The 16,022-nt window shown below is 68.1% G+C and overlaps 2 protein-coding genes across 2 annotated transcripts in view; one reads left to right on the forward strand and one right to left on the reverse strand.

Moving 5' to 3' along the window:
* Nucleotides 1-2,773, reverse strand: part of EMIHUDRAFT_470771 (hypothetical protein) — a gene marked incomplete at its 5' end in the record, with an annotated part of 4,780 nt that extends 2,007 nt beyond the window's left edge. The window contains 4 exons of the mRNA XM_005765430.1: nt 9-771; nt 2,197-2,327; nt 2,498-2,601; nt 2,680-2,773. Of these exons, the coding sequence (XP_005765487.1) occupies nt 9-771; nt 2,197-2,327; nt 2,498-2,601; nt 2,680-2,773 (1,092 nt within the window). The remainder of the gene's footprint in view (nt 1-8; nt 772-2,196; nt 2,328-2,497; nt 2,602-2,679) is intronic.
* Nucleotides 2,774-6,879: 4,106 nt separating this feature from the next.
* On the forward strand, nt 6,880-8,118 carry EMIHUDRAFT_445917 (hypothetical protein). The gene is made up of 4 exons (XM_005765431.1): nt 6,880-6,939; nt 7,104-7,705; nt 7,820-7,854; nt 7,940-8,118. The coding sequence occupies exons 2-4, from the start codon at nt 7,127-7,129 to the stop codon at nt 7,977-7,979; spliced, it is 654 nt and encodes a 217-aa protein (XP_005765488.1). The 5' UTR covers nt 6,880-6,939; nt 7,104-7,126; the 3' UTR covers nt 7,980-8,118.
* The last annotated feature ends 7,904 nt before the right edge of the window (nt 8,119-16,022 follow it).

The following is a 16,022-nucleotide window of genomic DNA, read 5'->3' on the forward strand; positions in this document are numbered from 1 at the left end:
ATGCTGACCTCGCTGTGGTCGCAAGAGCTCTCGGAGCCGCCAGTGCCCACGTCCTGCGGGGCCTGGCTCTTGCGGCCAAAGCGCCGCTTCGGGCGGCCCTCCGGCCCGCCGCGCCCGCCGCGCCCGCCGAGCCCGCCGCGTGCCCTCGCCGGCTCCGCCCGCGATCCGTTCCGGCTGCCGCGCTTCGGGAGCGACGGGCAGACACACGCGCCCCCGCCGCTACCGAAGCAGCACTTGCGCTTGATGCGGCAGTAGACGACGGCGGCGACGAGGAGAAGGGCGACGGTGCCGGCGGCGGCGAGGCTGACGTAGCCGACCGTCGAGCTGAGGAAGCCGCCGGTGGTTTGCTTGCTCGCCGCCGGGGGCGCGTCGGGCGGAGGCAGCGAGGGCGGTGGGGGCGGCGGGTGCCGCGGGGGCGTCGGTAGAGGGGGCGAGGGTGACGGGGCCATCGGCTGAGGGGGCGGGGGCGGCTCTGGCGGGGGCACTGACGGCGGCGGAGCAGCTGGCGGCGGCACAGAGGGCGGCAGCGACGGCGGCGAGGACGGCGGCGCTATCCTGAGGTGCGTCGAGTCGGGAGGCTCCTCCTCCTCTTCAGCGAGGCGACGGCGGGACGCGAGCGTGCAACCCGTGCCGCTGTAGTGGGTGCAGGTAGTGCCGCGCACCTCAAACCCGCAGACCGTGTCGTTGTTACTCGCATAGTCGCAGCACTTGCCGTCGTTGGGCTTGTCGAACCGGCTCGTGTAGCCCGCGATGGTCCCGCTAGAGTAGCGACTGACGAAGCCGAGACACGAGAGTGGGGACGGCGCGAGCGGCGAAGGCGGCGATGACGGAGCTGGGGTCACGGGCAACGGCGGAGGCTGCGACGGCAAGGGCAGCGACGGTGACGGTGGGGGCAGCGATGGCGGCGACGACGGCGGTGGCGATGGCGGCGGTGACGGCGGTGGCGATGGCGGCGACGACGGCGGCGGCGGCAACGGAGACAGCGAGGGAGGCGGTGGCGTCGGCGGGAGCGTCGGCGGCGGGGGCGAGGGCGGCGGCGGAAGCGGGGAAGGGCACTCAGTGAGGCCTAACGGAACTTCCTCGGATGAGCCGTCGCAGTCCCCGTCGCTCAGCGCACAGAGGCGTGTTGTATTATCGACTTGGGTAACGTCATAGTACAGTGCGCACTCCTCCTTGGTTATATTCGGCGCATTCGAGTTCAGATCATAGCAGTCGTCAACTTTGATGCGACATTCATACGGAGGAAGCGGCGACGGCGGCGGCGGCGGCGGCGGCGGCGGCGGCGCTGGCGGCGGCGAAGGCGGCGGAGGCGCCGGTGGTGGCGGCGTGGGCGGCGGCGGCGTCGCCGGCGGCGAAGGCGGCGATTGAGGTGGCGTGTCGGGTGGCAACGCAGGCGGCGGAGGCGCCGGTGGGGACCCGGGTGGCGGCGGCGGCAGCCCTGGTGGCCGAGGCGACTGGGGGCTTGGAGGCGAGAGAGGCGGAGGGGAGTTGGGCGGCGGAGGCGATGGCAGCGGCGAAGGGGACGGCGGTGGAGGTGCGTGTGGCGGCGGCTGCAACGGCGGTTGCGGCGGCGGCGACAGGGGCGGTGCGGGTGGCGGCGGCTGCGGCGGTGGCGGAGGCGAGTCCGGCGGTAGCGGCGGCGGCGACAGGGGCGGTGCGGGTGGCGGCGGCTGCGGCGGTGGCGGAGGCGAGTCCGGCGGTAGCGGCGGCGGCGGCGGCGACGGCGGCTGCGGGGGTGGCGGAGGGCGGGGCGGCGACGCGGGCGGGCTGGCCACCAGCACGTAAACGTTGCAAGAGATGTCGGGAGTGGGCAACATGTGGTCGCAGATGGTGCAGGTGGTGCTCTCGCGGCAGAAGCTGAAGTAGAGCTTGTCCACTTTTGCTGCTGCCTTCCCCGCGCAGGCTTCCCAGGGTGGTCCTGCCTCGTCTTGGAGAGGGACGACCACCCCGGTGCAGCTCGAATTGCTTTCGTGTTCTTCTGCTGCTGGCGGCGGTGGCGTCGATGGAGGCGATGCTGGCACTGGTGACGACGGCGGCAAGGGACTAGGAGGCGGTGGCGTCGGTGGCGGACGAGGCGGCATCCCGGGGACGGGCGGCGGTGGCAGCGGCGGCGGCGGCGCGGACGGCGGAGCAACGACCCGGTATACGGTCGATGCGTTGCTTCCTCGCCATTCTATCAAATATTCGAATTCGCACGGGCAGCACGAGCCCTCCGCGTCAGGACCCGCGCCCTCCGACAGGTCGCTGCTAAAGTACTCCTTGCCTGCGTCGTTCGCTTTTGCAGCGCAGGCGGACCTGGTGTAGTTGGTCCAGGGAAGGCACTGACCCTGCGGGCAATAATAGCCAACTTCCCAGTAATCTCCCTGCGCGGCCAGCGCGCGTCGCATCTAGCGGATGCCCGGCCCGTGCGGTCCCTGTGAGCCGTCGGGGCAAGAGTTGCACACAAGGGCGTGCGTTCGGCTTCGTGAACGGTGAATTCTCGTGGGTGTGCACGCACCTCCTCGTGGTGGCCGTGCTTCATTGTGGCCATGACGAAGCACGTGTAACCGACCACGCATGGAATGGCGACATACGAGATCTTCTTCCACTTGTCAGTCTCGGCTGTGCGTCGCAAAGTGCGGGGTCGGTGGGGCGGAGAGGGGAGGGGAGGGAGGGCGCGGGGGAGGGAGGAGGGCGTACCCGCGGCGTGCGCGGGGTCGTGCCCAAAGTTGCGCACGCCCAGGCGCGCCAGGGCCGGCGCCTTGCGCGCGCTGGTTCGCAAAGCGCTCAGCATATATGACTTCGGCTTCTCGGCGAAAATCCAAGATGTCGATTCCGCATGGTACGGGACCCCTTATGTGTCTCGCCCTCCCTCACTGGTGTGTTCATTGGGGGGGGGGTCATAACAAACACGGTACAGGATCGAGGTGCACGCTGCCGAAGCAGTGTCGTCCCCCCTCTCCCCAACGGCGATGGCGGTGTGACCGATCGAGCTACAGAGGAGCTTGTTCAGCAGGATCCGGGTGGACGGAGCAGCACCTCACTTCCTCAATGGGTGAGCCTCAGACCCCCAGCCCTCAACCCGTCACCCCTCGGCTCGTGTGGGTTCGAACCACCGCCGGGATGGAAGCTTCCTGCTTCCATCTGAGAGACACAGCGCCGCATCACCTATATCAGAGCGCCGGGGACTGTGTGGGTGCCTGTGGCGCGTGCGGGGCAGGGGAGGGGAGGGCGGCAGGTTTTTTGTCTTTCTTTTTTATCCGGGCAGAAGTCAAAGTAACTCGTGGGTGTACAGAGCTGAACACGTAAATGCGCCGGCCTCTGCGCCACTGGGGCGTGCCTGAGGCGGTGCTTCTGCTCCATCCGTCCGACCCGTCCGCGGCAGGTATATTTGAGCCGTTCATTGGCCAGGGCAAAGGGCACTCTGGAAAGCCGCTCACGCCAGAGGATTGCCCGGTCCTGGCACGTGTGTACCGGCATGACCCTCGCCTGCCGCTCGTCGCGACGGGGTGCGTGGATGGCTGCGTCCAGCCCGCCCTCGTCTACTTCCCCTCTCTCTTTGACATCGGCGGTGTGTGGGAGGCGCTGTCGGGAGAGGAGTGTCGACTGATAGCCAAGTTGCGGCAGAGCTGCCAGCTCGGCAAGGCTTCACTGTTGGCTTTCCAGCTCAACAGCAGCTTCACCATCCAGCGGGCCATTGCCAAGATCGCCAACGTGAAGGCCGCCTGGTTCCACGGCTGCATCCACCTGCGCTGGGCTCTGCAGTGTGCGCCAGCCTGCCGCCAAATCCACAACTTCCCTGAGGCCCGCCGCAAAAAGCGGAATGCGCAGGGAGAGGTGATCGACCCGGGCGCCGTCCGGCTCGTGCGGTCCGTCGAGAAGTGCCCGGCCAAGGCAGCCTTCAAGAGGATTGTGATTCCGCTGTGCAAGATGGCGCAGCACGTGCTGCTCAACGCGCCCGCCAGTGTCACGCCGCAGGTCCTCGCCATCCTTCGCGACAAGCTGCCGCTCGGCCTCAAGTTCTCCTACGCGTCCCTCAACATCTTTTGGGACGCCGATGTCGATCCTGAAAACCTCCCAAAGAGGCGGTTCGACCACCTGAAGAAGGGATGGACGTACCTGCGCAGCGGTGAGGGGCACAGCGGCCTCTACGTCCACCGTGACCAGCACAACCGCGGCTTTGGCGCCGTGCTCATCTTCGGTGACTTTGAGGGCTTTGACCAGCGATACGTCACGCTGTCGCTGGAGCTGCCGTGCCCCGGCTGGTCTCTGGTGATTGGCGACTTTGAGGTGTGCCTGCTCCGGTGCAGACAGCGTGCGCTTACGGCTCTCTCACCTATGTGTGTGCCCTCCCTCGCAGGCGCTGCTGCACGCCGTGAGCTCGGGCAAGGGCTTCCGCATGTCAATCGTCCTCTGCAACCACAAGCCGGTCGTCGAGGGCTACGACTACTTTGACCGCGAGGTGTGGGTGGCGGAGGAGGTGTGGGGGGGGGAGTACCAGGAGTGGGAGCGAGAGTGAGTGGACTGGTGGATTGGAATTTGGTGTAGATTAATTTCGAGATGATTTGCCACTGCCGTGGTTTCTTCGACTTACGCGTCAAACCTCAATGCATACGGGGTGTGGAGGGTGAGTTGAACAGGGGGTTGTGCGCCGGGCCCTCCTGCTCCGCCGCAGGCGCCTGTTGATAGGTCCATGTGATAGCCCTGGATGGGCAATGCATACGCCTCACTGGACCTCAGATCGCCCGACCGCGTCCCGGTGCTCTGCCGTCGGATTTGTGACGCCGCCGCACCGCGCCGCGGCCGGGGGCCCTCCGGAGGCCGAGGATGGCCGTGGCGGACCGGGACGAGCTCTGGGAGGGGGGGTGTCAGTGAGTATATTGTAGAGACTGGCCATGTGCACAATAACTCTCAGTCTAGCTAAGCGAGGGGAGGCGATTCCGGGGCCGTACAGCAGCTTGACGTGCTTCGCCGGCGTGCGTCCCGGAGCGGTGCCGGAGCGCGGCGAAATCGAGGGACACCGTCACCGACGAGCGCGTTGGACTTTTCACTCCGGACAAAGACGGCGACACGCACACGAGCTGCGGCCGTGTCGCCGTCTTAGCGGCGAGGCGCGGGACCGTCTGTGGCGAAGTGGGTCGCGTCCCTCGATTTCGTTCAACCCAGCATCCACACCCTTTATGTGCGATATGGCCACACACCACGGTGCGACTGGAGCTTGTTCCACAATTCCCACTCATAAGGCCCTTTTCTGCGCTACAATGTGCGCTCCGCGCCCCTAGCACAGCGCCGTCTCCCCCGCCATGCCCGCGCCACATGTCACCTCGCACTGCCGCGCGCGGTTTCCCTGGTCCGCCTCCCCCCCGGCCACTCGGCTCTACGCGCCCGGCGGGCTCGGCCTCGCAACTGTGTGTGTGCGGGTGGAGCCATGCCCGACTTTTCGAAGGTGAGGCCTCTGCGACGAGTGCCAGCCGCGCTGCGGAGCCACACCCTTCGAGCCGCGTCCCGTCGGCACCGTCCCTGAGTGCGTCCCGCCTTGGCGGCACACACTCTCGACGAGGACAGTCCGGCCTACGGGAACGTGTCGCGCGCCGGCGACGATTGCGGCGTGGTGGTTGCGTGTACGAAGCGAAGATGGCACGACCACTGCCCTGCATCGCAGACCGCCTGCTCCCGTTCCGCGAGGAACAGGAGGTCTCTCCCCCTCCCCCGGCCTGAGCAGCTACGGGTGGAAGGCAGCCCCTTGAGTCATAATGAGAGCATGAAGAATTGCAACTTTTTTTCGCCGCAAATGTGTGTCTCATAGCTCACCCGTACCTTTACCGAGGTAGCGCGCGGTGTCCTATACCTCCACCTTAGGTAAGTGGCCCATGTCTGTACCTTACTGTACCTCTACCTAGGGTGCCGGCCAGCGCCCACACTGGCACCGGGGGTAGGGTCAGAGGGACTGCGCACCCAAGGTGTTGAGGTGAGCACCTAATGTAGTGTGGCCCCGACGCCCTACCGACGTAGAAAGAAAAGTGCGAAAAATGCCCAAGACATAATCCGGTGTGGGTGGCGTCTCTCTCTCGTCCGGCTCTGACAGTCAGTCAGTGCTCTGACCGAGCCTCCGCGCTCAAACGTCCAGAAAGAATGCATCCGGTCGGGCCGGAGCAATCCAGTTGCCGTCGCGTCACTGGTCAGACGTCTCCTGGCCAAAGAGTCCGCCTGCTGTCCTCGTCAGATCGCGTGGTTGTGAGCATCCTTTGCGTGTGTGCGACGTCCGGTTACTGTTTTTGATTGATTCCTTATATAGCTCAGAGACTCAGACGGAGACGCGAGAGACCACAGACGAGCGGCACAAACGTGCTCCGGAGGGAGCGCGGGGATTATGGAGCGCACTAAGACTAGTATCTCTCGTTTCTCGAGGAGCTTTCTCTTTTGGAACCCAAAGCTTGAGACGCTGTGCCTGCCCGCCGCGAATTCTCCCTTTTTCTGGCAGGCCGCGCTCTGAGGTGCTCTTGCCAGCGAATAATCTAGTGCATACCCACACAAGGGCGCCCCCCCTCGCGGCCGCCAACACGGCTCGCGACGCGCTGTCTGTTTCCGTCAGGGAGCGTCTATCATTATACTCGCCGCTCCAAGGGATCCTCCGCGGTTCTGTCGGCGTCTGCGCGCGCTGAACCCATCTGGACCCAAGCCCCTGCTCCCTCGCGAAGCCACGCCTAATAATATCACTCCGCCTCGCCGTCGCCGCCGCCGCCGTCTGCCTCGCCGTCGCCGCCGCCGCCTCTGCCGCCGCCTCTGCCGCCGCCGCCGTCCGCCTCGACGGCCGCCGCCGCCTCCCCCTGTCGCCTGCCCCTGCATCACTGCCGCGCCGCCGCGTTTCCCGTATGATCACACGCGTGCTTCTCGTGTCAGGACGCGTAACCTTCGACCCCCGCCTGCCGAAGCACAGAGCCGCGAGCCGTCGCCGCAGAGGCGCGGCCCGCACGCTGCTCCCACCATACACACCTTACCCGGCGGCTCTGTCCCTCGCCCATCACACCAGAGCGCCCTCGCCACCGCCCATCCTCGGTGCCGTCACCGAGCCCGCCGCCTCGAAGTTGCCCCTACGTCTATAAACCCCTTCCCCTCCCGCGCAGGCCTCGCCGTGCGCCCTGATCCGATGGGCAAGTCAAAGTGGTCGCACTTTCCCCTCAACTATACCGTCGCCGGCTCGTATCAGTCCGAAGGCAGCATGGACGACAGCGGCGGCTTCATGCGGCAGGGGAGGCCCCGCTGCAAGGGCGTCGCCGAGCCCTCACCCGCTCCCGCCGGGGATGCGACGGTCCGCGCGCTAATCGAGATGGGGTACGACGAGGGGGGCGTGCTGCGCGCCGTCGCGTCCCTCTCCGACAAGTCGAACGTTGAAGCGGCGGTTGTCGAGCTTGAGCGCATCGCTGGCGACGGGGTGCAGTCGCTCAAGGCTGTGCCCTACATCGGCCTGCAAAACCAGGGTACCACCTGCTACCTGAACTCGCTGTGCCAGTGCCTCAACAAGACGCCGGAGCTGCGTGGGGGGCTCATCGCCCTCTGCTCCACGCCTGACACCGCGAGGCCAGTGTGCGCTGCGCTCTCCTCCCTCTTCTCCTCCCTGTCATCGGCGTCGCAGGCCGTCGGAGCCGAGGGTCTCTCCCGCGCGCTCACCACCGCGGTGGTCGGCGGCAATGCCTTTGGGTACGAGGACGTGCAAGAGTTTTGGCAGGCACGAGAGCCGAGATGCGCCGAGATGCGCCGAAACAATGCGGGCCGAGAGTCCACAAGATTGGCGCGGCGGCCCGTACGACACTCGCCACGAACCGTCCCATGTCCCGTCCAGGTGCTGCTGGACAAGCTCGAGGCTGAGCTCAAGAGGTGCCCTCCCTTGCGACACCCATAACGAAGCAGAGCCTCGCCCAATCTCGGCTAACCCCCCCCCCCCCCCCTCCCCCCCCCGCAGCACGCCGCAGGCGGATCTGCTCATCTTCCGCGACCCCTGAGATGAGATCACCCAAGATTACGCGGGATCATCACCCGAGATAGGAGGATCTGCTGCGCGAGGTTTTTGGCGGTACGCAGCGTGCACACGTGCGGTGCGCCCGGTGTGGCAACGTCACCGCCACCGACGAGGAGTTCTATGACATCAAGTGTCCGGTCGAGGCTGGCAGCGTGCGCGGCGCCCTCGAGACGCTGTGCGCGACGGAGCGCATGTGCGGCAAGGAACAGTACGAGTGCGAGCGCTGCGGGTGCAAGGTGGACGCCGAGCGCTGCCTCTCCTTGAACAAGCTCCCGCGCGTGCTCGCGATACACTTGCTCCGCTTCCGGTGCGACCAGCTGCCGCCAGCTCCCCTCACCGCCGCACGCACGCACACGCACGCGCACACACACACGCACGCACGCACGCACGCACGCACACACACACACACACACACAATCGCTAGCCGTAGTCGCCCTCGCCGCTATCCTCATCTTCACCCGCTGTCCTTCAGGTCAACCCCATCCCGTGAGGTCAAGGTCAACGACGAGGTCGCCTTCAAGACGGAGATGGACATGGCGGATTTCGTGCGGCCGCCCGCCGCATGGGCCCCCGACTCGCTGCCAATCGGCCCGCCAGAGGCCGGCGGGCCGTTGCCATACGAGCTGTACGCGGTGCTCGTCCACTCCGGCTCCCCGCAGCACGGGCACTTCTACGCGCTCATCAAGGACCTCGACGCCGCGGGCTCAGCTAACGGCGGCGACGGGAGCGGCGAGTGGCACGAGTACAACGACGCATGCGTTAAGGAGATCAAGGAGTCGGGCCTCAAGAGGAAGGCGTTCGGCGGCGAGGGAGGAGATTCCCTTCGCACGCGTGACCGCCACTCCTCCGCGTACATGCTCCTCTACCGCGCGCGTGGCGCTCCCGGCGGCGAGCCGACCCCGCCGTCGGAGGACGCGGCCCACACACCCCCTGCGATGCGGACATCGGCCCACTCTCTTCTCACCCTCTGGCTTCGCCACTGTAGGCGGCGGCGGCGGCGGAGGTGGCGGCGGCGGCGGCGGAGGTGGCGGCGGCGGCGGCGGCGGCGGCGGCGGCGGAGCAGGTTCGCCTCGAGCAGGAAGCAGCAGAGGCGGCGGCGGCAAAGAAGGCTCTCGAGGAGCATGCCGCGGAGGTGTCGAGGGCGGAGGTGGCGGCGGCTACGGAGGTGGCGGCGGCTGCGGAGGAGGCGGAGGCGGTCAACCACGTGGCGCTGGCGGCGGAGGTGGCGGCGGGCCGTGGCGGCGGCGGCCCGTGGCGTACTCGCTTGGAGACGGCCAAAGAGGCGCTGGCAGCAAAGAAGGCTCTCGAGGAGGAGGCCGCGGCCGAAGCTGCTCGCGCCGCTGAGACGGCTCGGATCGAGGCGGAGAAGGCGGCGGCGGAGGAGGCGGAGCGGTTGGCTGCGGAGGAGGCTGCGGCCAAGGCACGTCTACGAGTCAAAAAGGTGAAGACGCGTCGCCACTCTCGTCTCACCGTGTGGTGTCGGGCCGCTGTAGGCGGAGCAGGCTGCGGCCGAGGCCGCCGCGGCAGAGGCGGCGAGGGTAGCGGCGGCCGAGGCCGCCGCGGCAGAGGCGGCGAGGGTGGCTGAGGAGGCTGAGGCGGCAGAGGCAGCGGCGGAGAAGATTCGCCTCGAGAAGGCGGCGGCGCAAGCGGCTCGCGCGGAGAAGGTTCGGATCGAGGCGGAGAAGGCGGCGGAGGAGCAGGCGGAGGCGGCGAGGCTCAAGGCGGCGCGTGCTGCAAAGAAGGAGGCGAAGGAGAGGCGGAGGATCGAGGAGAAGGAGAAGCGAGAGGAGGAGGCCGCCGCCCGCGCCCGCGCCGTCCGCGAGGCGGCTCACGAGGCGAGACCCCCGGCCACCCCCCCCCCCCCCCCGCGCCCCCCCCGCCCGATCCCTCACTCTCCGCGTGGTCCTCTCCAAGGAGGCGGTGGCGAAGAAGAAGAAGCAGAAGGAGGAGAAGAAGGAGAAGGCTCGGCTGGCGGCCGGGCGGCCTGGCATGGCCAAGGTCCAGCCGCACACGATGACTGCCTCGCTGCAGACCATCAAGGACGGACTCGCGCTGCCGGGCGGCTCGGCGGTGCCGCCCGGGCGCCTCGAGAAGCCGCCCAAAGAGGTGGCAGTCGCCACTGCACCTGTCGGGCCCTTGGCGCCGGGCAACACCCAATCTCGTCTCACGTTACTGTAGGCGGCGGCAAAGCCTCCCCGAGAGAAGGCTGTCGCCGAGGCCGCACCGGGAAAGGCGGCAAAGGTGACGGCGGCGGCGGCGGCGGCGGCAGCAGAGGCGGACGAAGCCACCACCGAGACTGCGCCCGGGTGCAAGCTCGCCGACAAGCGGCGGCGCAAGAAGGAGAATGCGCGCGAGAAGCAGCGGCGCGAGTTGGAGGAGGACGCGCTGCTGCAGGATCGGATCCGCGAGGTGGAGGAGGAGAAGCTGCGGCAGCGCATTGAGGCCCACCAGAGCAGCTCGAGCGGCCAGGCGCTTTTCCAGCAAACGCTCACTCCCCTTCCCCCTGTTCCTTCAGGATGCGTCAAAGGAGAAGGCTCAGCTGGCGGAGGCCAAGGAGGAGGCTCGGCTCGCGGCGGACACGACCAAGCTCACCAAGGTGGCCGCCTCGCCGCCGCGGCCGCCGCCTCCTAGACCGCGGCCGCTCGCCATGGCGGAGCGTTGCTTCACCCACGCGCCTTCCAGTCGCCGCCAGAGTCGGTCAAGCCCTCCGAGTCGCCCATGGGCATGGCACAGGTGAACGCAGCGCCGGCCCCTCCACCGCTGCAACTCCCGTCCCCGTACCTCTCGCAGCAGCAGGGGGGGGGATGCTCGTGGGCTCGCGCCGCTCGCCCCTCGCCCCCCCGCTGGCTGGCCGACAAGTGCATCGAAACCTTGCAGCGCGCCGTCGTCACCGTCCACAAGCCGGGTCCCCAGCGCCCGTCATCCTCGCCGCCTTCGCCTCCCCCGCCGCCTCCCCCGCCGCCGCCGCCCCCGCCCCCGCACCCGGAGTGGCCGCCGCCGCCGCCGCCGCCGCCACCGCCGCTGCCCCCGCCGGACATCGAAACCGATCTACCGTCTGTGGCGGCGGCCACGGGCGACGATTCGAGCACAGGACCGCTCACAACCTTCTCGCCGGCTGCCGCCACCGCCGTCCGATCCGATCTTCTGGCCTCCCTCGGGTGCCGGATGCCTGCCCCCGTCCCTCACGCAAGCGTGCCCTCCTCCGCGCGTGCGGCCTCGCCACCTCAGAGCCCAATCCCGTGGCAGCCAGCCTCGCGCTCCTCGCCGCTCTCGCCGTCCGGCGCCGCGTCTCCTCCTCCATCTCCAAGGCTGACACAGCAGGCGGCGTCGCCCTCCTGCTCGCCAGCGTCAAGACCAGCCGGCAAGACCAGCGTCAAGACCAGTGTCAAGAGCGGCGAGCCGTCGCGGCTGTTCAAGGCGGACCGTGGGCGGCTCGTGCTCGAGCGGACTGACCAGCTCTCCGCCAAGGCCGTGGCAGCGGCGAGCGGCGAGAGTGCGGGGCCACCTTCGCCCTCGTCGCTCTCGGCCAGTGCGCGCTCCGTCTCGCCCTCCTCGCCCTCGGCCTCGCCGCGGACCGGTGCACGGCCGAGCACGCCGCGGACGCAGCCACGCAAGCTCGCCGCAGGTGCCCGTCTCGCGCCTTCGCCATGTGGCCCCTGTCAAGACAGCGCCCCCGCCACACACCGCACACTCAGGCGTCGCCCCTCCCTCCCCCGTTGCAGGGTTGGCTGCAGGGAAGTCTGGCTCCAAGCCCGCGCCGCCACCCGAGCCGGTGCCCTTCAACATCGCGGGTAGGTGCGGCCGTTTGAGATGACCCGAGATCGGCCGAGGGTAGGTGCGGCCGTTTGGCGCCGGAGAGCAAGGGGCGGACGACGAGGACGACGAGGACGAGGAGGACGAGGGAGAGGCGGCGGAGAAGGAGGAGGCGTCGGAGGCGCGCGGGTCGGGCGAGTCGGCCGCCGCGGCGCACGCGCGCAAGCTCGCCGACAAGCGGCGGCGCAAGAAGGAGAATGCGCGCGAGAAGCAGCGGCGCGCGTTGGAGGAGGACGCGCTGCTGCAGGATCGGATCCGCGAGGTGGAGGAGGTGAAGCTGCGGCAGCGCATCGAGGCTTGTGAGCCAGCACGTCGAGAGGCCGAGGCGGCTGACAAGGCGGCGCGTCACAAGGCCGAGGCCGAGGCAGCGGCGGCGGCAGAGGCGACGGCAGAGGCGGAGAAGGCCCCATCTCCTAATTGTAGGCGCTCGTTGTCGAGATCGAAAAGCGCCTCAAGCCCAGCAAGCCGCGCAGGCGGGCCGCATCCCGCTTGCTCTCGGCCTTGGCGGTGCGGCGACCACTCTCCGTCTTGGCTACCATGCGACGCGGCGTCGAGCGCGGCGACACCACGAAGAACGACCCTTTGCCGCCGTCTTTCCCGCCGTCTCCACCGGCCGGCGAGCCGGAGGATGCAGTCGAAGGTGCCAGTAGCCACGCGGCCGCCCAAATCCACGGCGCGTACGAGGATCCCGTCGCGGTCGCATCCGACCCCGATGCCACCGGCGGCCGCGGGTCGAGAAAGCGAAAGGCTCCGGTCTGGTTCGACGAGGGAACCGTGGCCACACCCTCCAAGCCCGCGGTCGCTTCCCAGCCGCTCGGGGTCAGGACGCAGGTTGGCGCGAGGGTTAGCCGAGAGGTTAGCCGAGAGGTTAGCCGAGAGGTTAGCCGAGAGGTTAGCCGAGAGGTTCGGGGCGGAGATTGCGCCGTGAGCAGCGTCTCCTCACACGAGACCGCTGCCCAGCAGGCCAAGCAGGCCGCCAAGCAGGCCCCGAAGGCGCAGCCGAGATGCAGCCGAGATGCAGCCGAGAGGCAGCCGAGATGCAGCCGAGATGCAGCCGAGATGCAGCCGAGATGCAGCCGAGAAAGGCAACTCGCCCCCCCCCCCCTCTTGTCGAGCGCGCAGGTCGTCTCGCATCACAAGGGGCGTCAGCTGCACCTCGGCGACAGCGCCACCGGCTACACCGGCGTGTACGAGACGCGGAGCGGCACCTTCGAGGTGAAGCGGGCTGCCGGGACGAAGACGTACTCGCTTGGCACCTTCAAGACGGCCCTCGAGGCGGCGGTGGTGTACGCCGACTCGCTCAAGCGGATCGGCGCCTGCCGCTCGCTCGCAATGAGCGGGGGCTTGTGCGCTGTGTGCTCTTACACGGTTCCTTCTGTGTCAATAGGCGACGCCGAGTTCGTGCGCGAGCGGGAGGCGGCGAAGGAGGCGGCCGAGCCCGAGATCTAGCCGAGATATCTCTAGCCGAGAGGTTAGCCGAGAGGTTAGCCGAGAGGTTAGCCGAGAGGTTCGGGGCGGAGATTGCGCCGTGAGCAGCGTCTCCTCACACGTCTTGAAGGTGCCAAGCGACACGTCCCATGACATGTCCGCGACACGTCCCATGACATGTCCTGTAGGCGGAGGCGGCCGAGGCGGCCCGCAAGGCGGCGGAGGCGGAGGCGGCGCGGGCGCAGAAGCAGGCGGAGCGCGATGCCAAGGCGGCCCGCAAGGCGGCGGCAGGGCGGGAGGCATCTGGGGCATGTCCGATACACGTCCATGGCATGCGTCTGTAGGCCAAGGGACACAAGCAAAGCTTGAACAACAAGATCTCCACCGACCCAAAGACGATCTCCTTTGCCACCAACAATCTGCAGATGTGCCCCGAGCCCTCTTCGTTCAGCGCGCTGTGCGACGAGGTGCTCCGCAACGCACCGCCTGGGGCGTCGCGCGCCGTGATCGCGGCGCGCGCTAAACGCCGCGCCGCTCAGCCTGTTTCCCCGTCTTTGACAGTGAGGACTGTGAATGCATAGGTGCTGCTTCCCGCATACCGCAGCACCACCGAAGCCACGCTCAAGACCGCCGGGTTGGCCGTCAAGGCGCTGCGACGCCAGACCGGCGCGCTCGCACCGTTCTCCCCGTCCTCCCGACAGCGGCCCCCCCTCTCCACATTCCACTGCTGTGTTGTGCAGGTCGGAAGATGCCCGCCGACACTTTCGTCGTCGACTTCGAGATCCGGTATCTGTTTGAGTCTGGGCCCGACGCGCACCACTACATGTCGCGGGTGGGCTGCCGCGCGCCCATGCACCTACATCCCTTGCACGCCGCTGACGGTCTGTGTGCGCGCGCCCTAGGTCATGCAAGGAGCGGCGCCCGTGATGGAGGGCTCGTACAAGGGCTGTGGCTGGCTCCACGCCCCCATCCTCCTCCGCGAGAGCACCGCGGTCACCGTCGTCGGCGTCGCAGACCTCGCCTCGGACCTGGTGCCGAGCGCAGCGGAGCTGCTCCGCATCCCCAAGTTCGCCGCGGAGGAGCTTTCCGTGGCGCTCGTCGGCGCCAAGGCGGACGGCGCCGGCGCGGCCGACTGCATGCGCGCTCGCGCCCGCTCCCAGGACGCCCCAACACCAACCTTAACACCGCCTCGTTCCGCCCCGTATAGGGTCCTGCAGGCAAAGTACGGCCCGCCCGGCGCCCAGGTTGCCCCGCACGCGGCGCGCGTCCGTCTGTGAACACATGATTATGCGGAACAAGTCTAGTCACAGGTCGCACTTTCATCTTCATAGGTGCTGGTGGCCGTCAAGAAGTTCTTCGAGTCAAAGGAGGCCGCGAGCCAGAAGCAACGTGATCCTCAGGTGGAGGGCGGCTCGAGCCGACAGCGTTTTTGCGGACCCCTCCTCGGAACTTTCCTAGGCGACTCCTACCTTCCTCACTCGCGGCGCGCGGGCATCTTCCCGTCCGGCCACGGGCCGGCGATGGCGAAGCCGGGCATCAGCGACAAGTCGGGCGACGTTGCCAAGGTCGCGGCGGACCGCGAGACCGCGGTGCTGCTCGCAGCCGTCCCCGTCGAGGCGATGTTTAAATGAGAGAGCCCACCCTAGCCCCACACTCATAGCTCACCTGACTCCGCCTTAGGCGGACTCCGCCACTCTCAGCGGGGGTGTGGCCGACGCCATCGTCCGCGGCCACAGCTTGGCGAAGGAGAAGACGCTCCCCCGCAACCGCAGTGGCGACGGGTGGAACGCTTCGGCGGTGCCTCTCGAGGGTGACCCGCTCGACTCCAAGGAGGCGGAGGCGGTCGCGAAGCAGGCGCGGCTCTCTCCATTGCCAGCCAGCCCCGAAGTCTTGCACACGTCCACTCTTCCTCCGCATGCAGGTGACGGCGGCGGCCGCCGCCGCCGCCGCCGCCGCCGCCGCCGTGGCGGCGGCGCCACCCGTCGCCGTCGCCGCCGTCGCGGTGGCACCCGGCGCTGTCGTTGTCACCAAGGACGACAACGAGGACGACAACAAGGAGGACGACGAGGAGGACGACAAGGAGGACGACGACGACGATAAGCAGGAGGAGGGTGCAGACGGCGCGGCTATTGCCGCATGCGCAGTAGCGCTCGCGGCTGCCTGCTCACGCCTTGCGGAGTGAACAGGTGACCACTTGCACAGTGTGCGCGCGTCCATTCCCCTCAAGACGGACGGGCGGATCCTCACTCGCCAGTTTGGCACGCTACCGCCATCGATGCAGCTCAAGTTGCTCATGGACCCAGTCTTTTGCAAGGCACCACTCTAAACGCAATATACTCGCCGTGTAGAAGCTGCTGTCCACGACTCCCTCTTTGGACATAGGCGCACACATTTCGCTTCCAGATCTACTTGGCCTGGCAGCCTGCTGGCAGCATCCCGCTGTCGCTGCACCGTGACGGCCCACCTTTCGCCACAGAGGGGCGCTTGTGCGCCCGCTACCAGGTGGAGTGAGAACGGGCTCCGCCACATCAGGGCGCATCCACCGAAGACACACAGCGCCCCCGCACGGTGCCAAGGGAAGGGGCGGACGAGGTAGGGTGGGGGCGGCGAGGAAGTGCTGCATGCGAGGGTCTTGACGTATTTGTGGTGCCACATACTTTAGGGAAAAAGAGGCCGTGAGCTCACTCGGCGGTGTTGCGGTGAGGGAGGCGGCCGGGACGGCTGAACCGGAGGGGGTGAGGGGCGCAGCAACTGGGGCGGTGGCAAGGAAGCGGCGGGGACGGCG

The sequence above is a fragment of the Emiliania huxleyi genome (genome assembly GCF_000372725.1).
Source record: "Emiliania huxleyi CCMP1516 unplaced genomic scaffold EMIHUscaffold_551, whole genome shotgun sequence".
NCBI lineage: Eukaryota > Haptophyta > Isochrysidales > Noelaerhabdaceae > Emiliania > Emiliania huxleyi.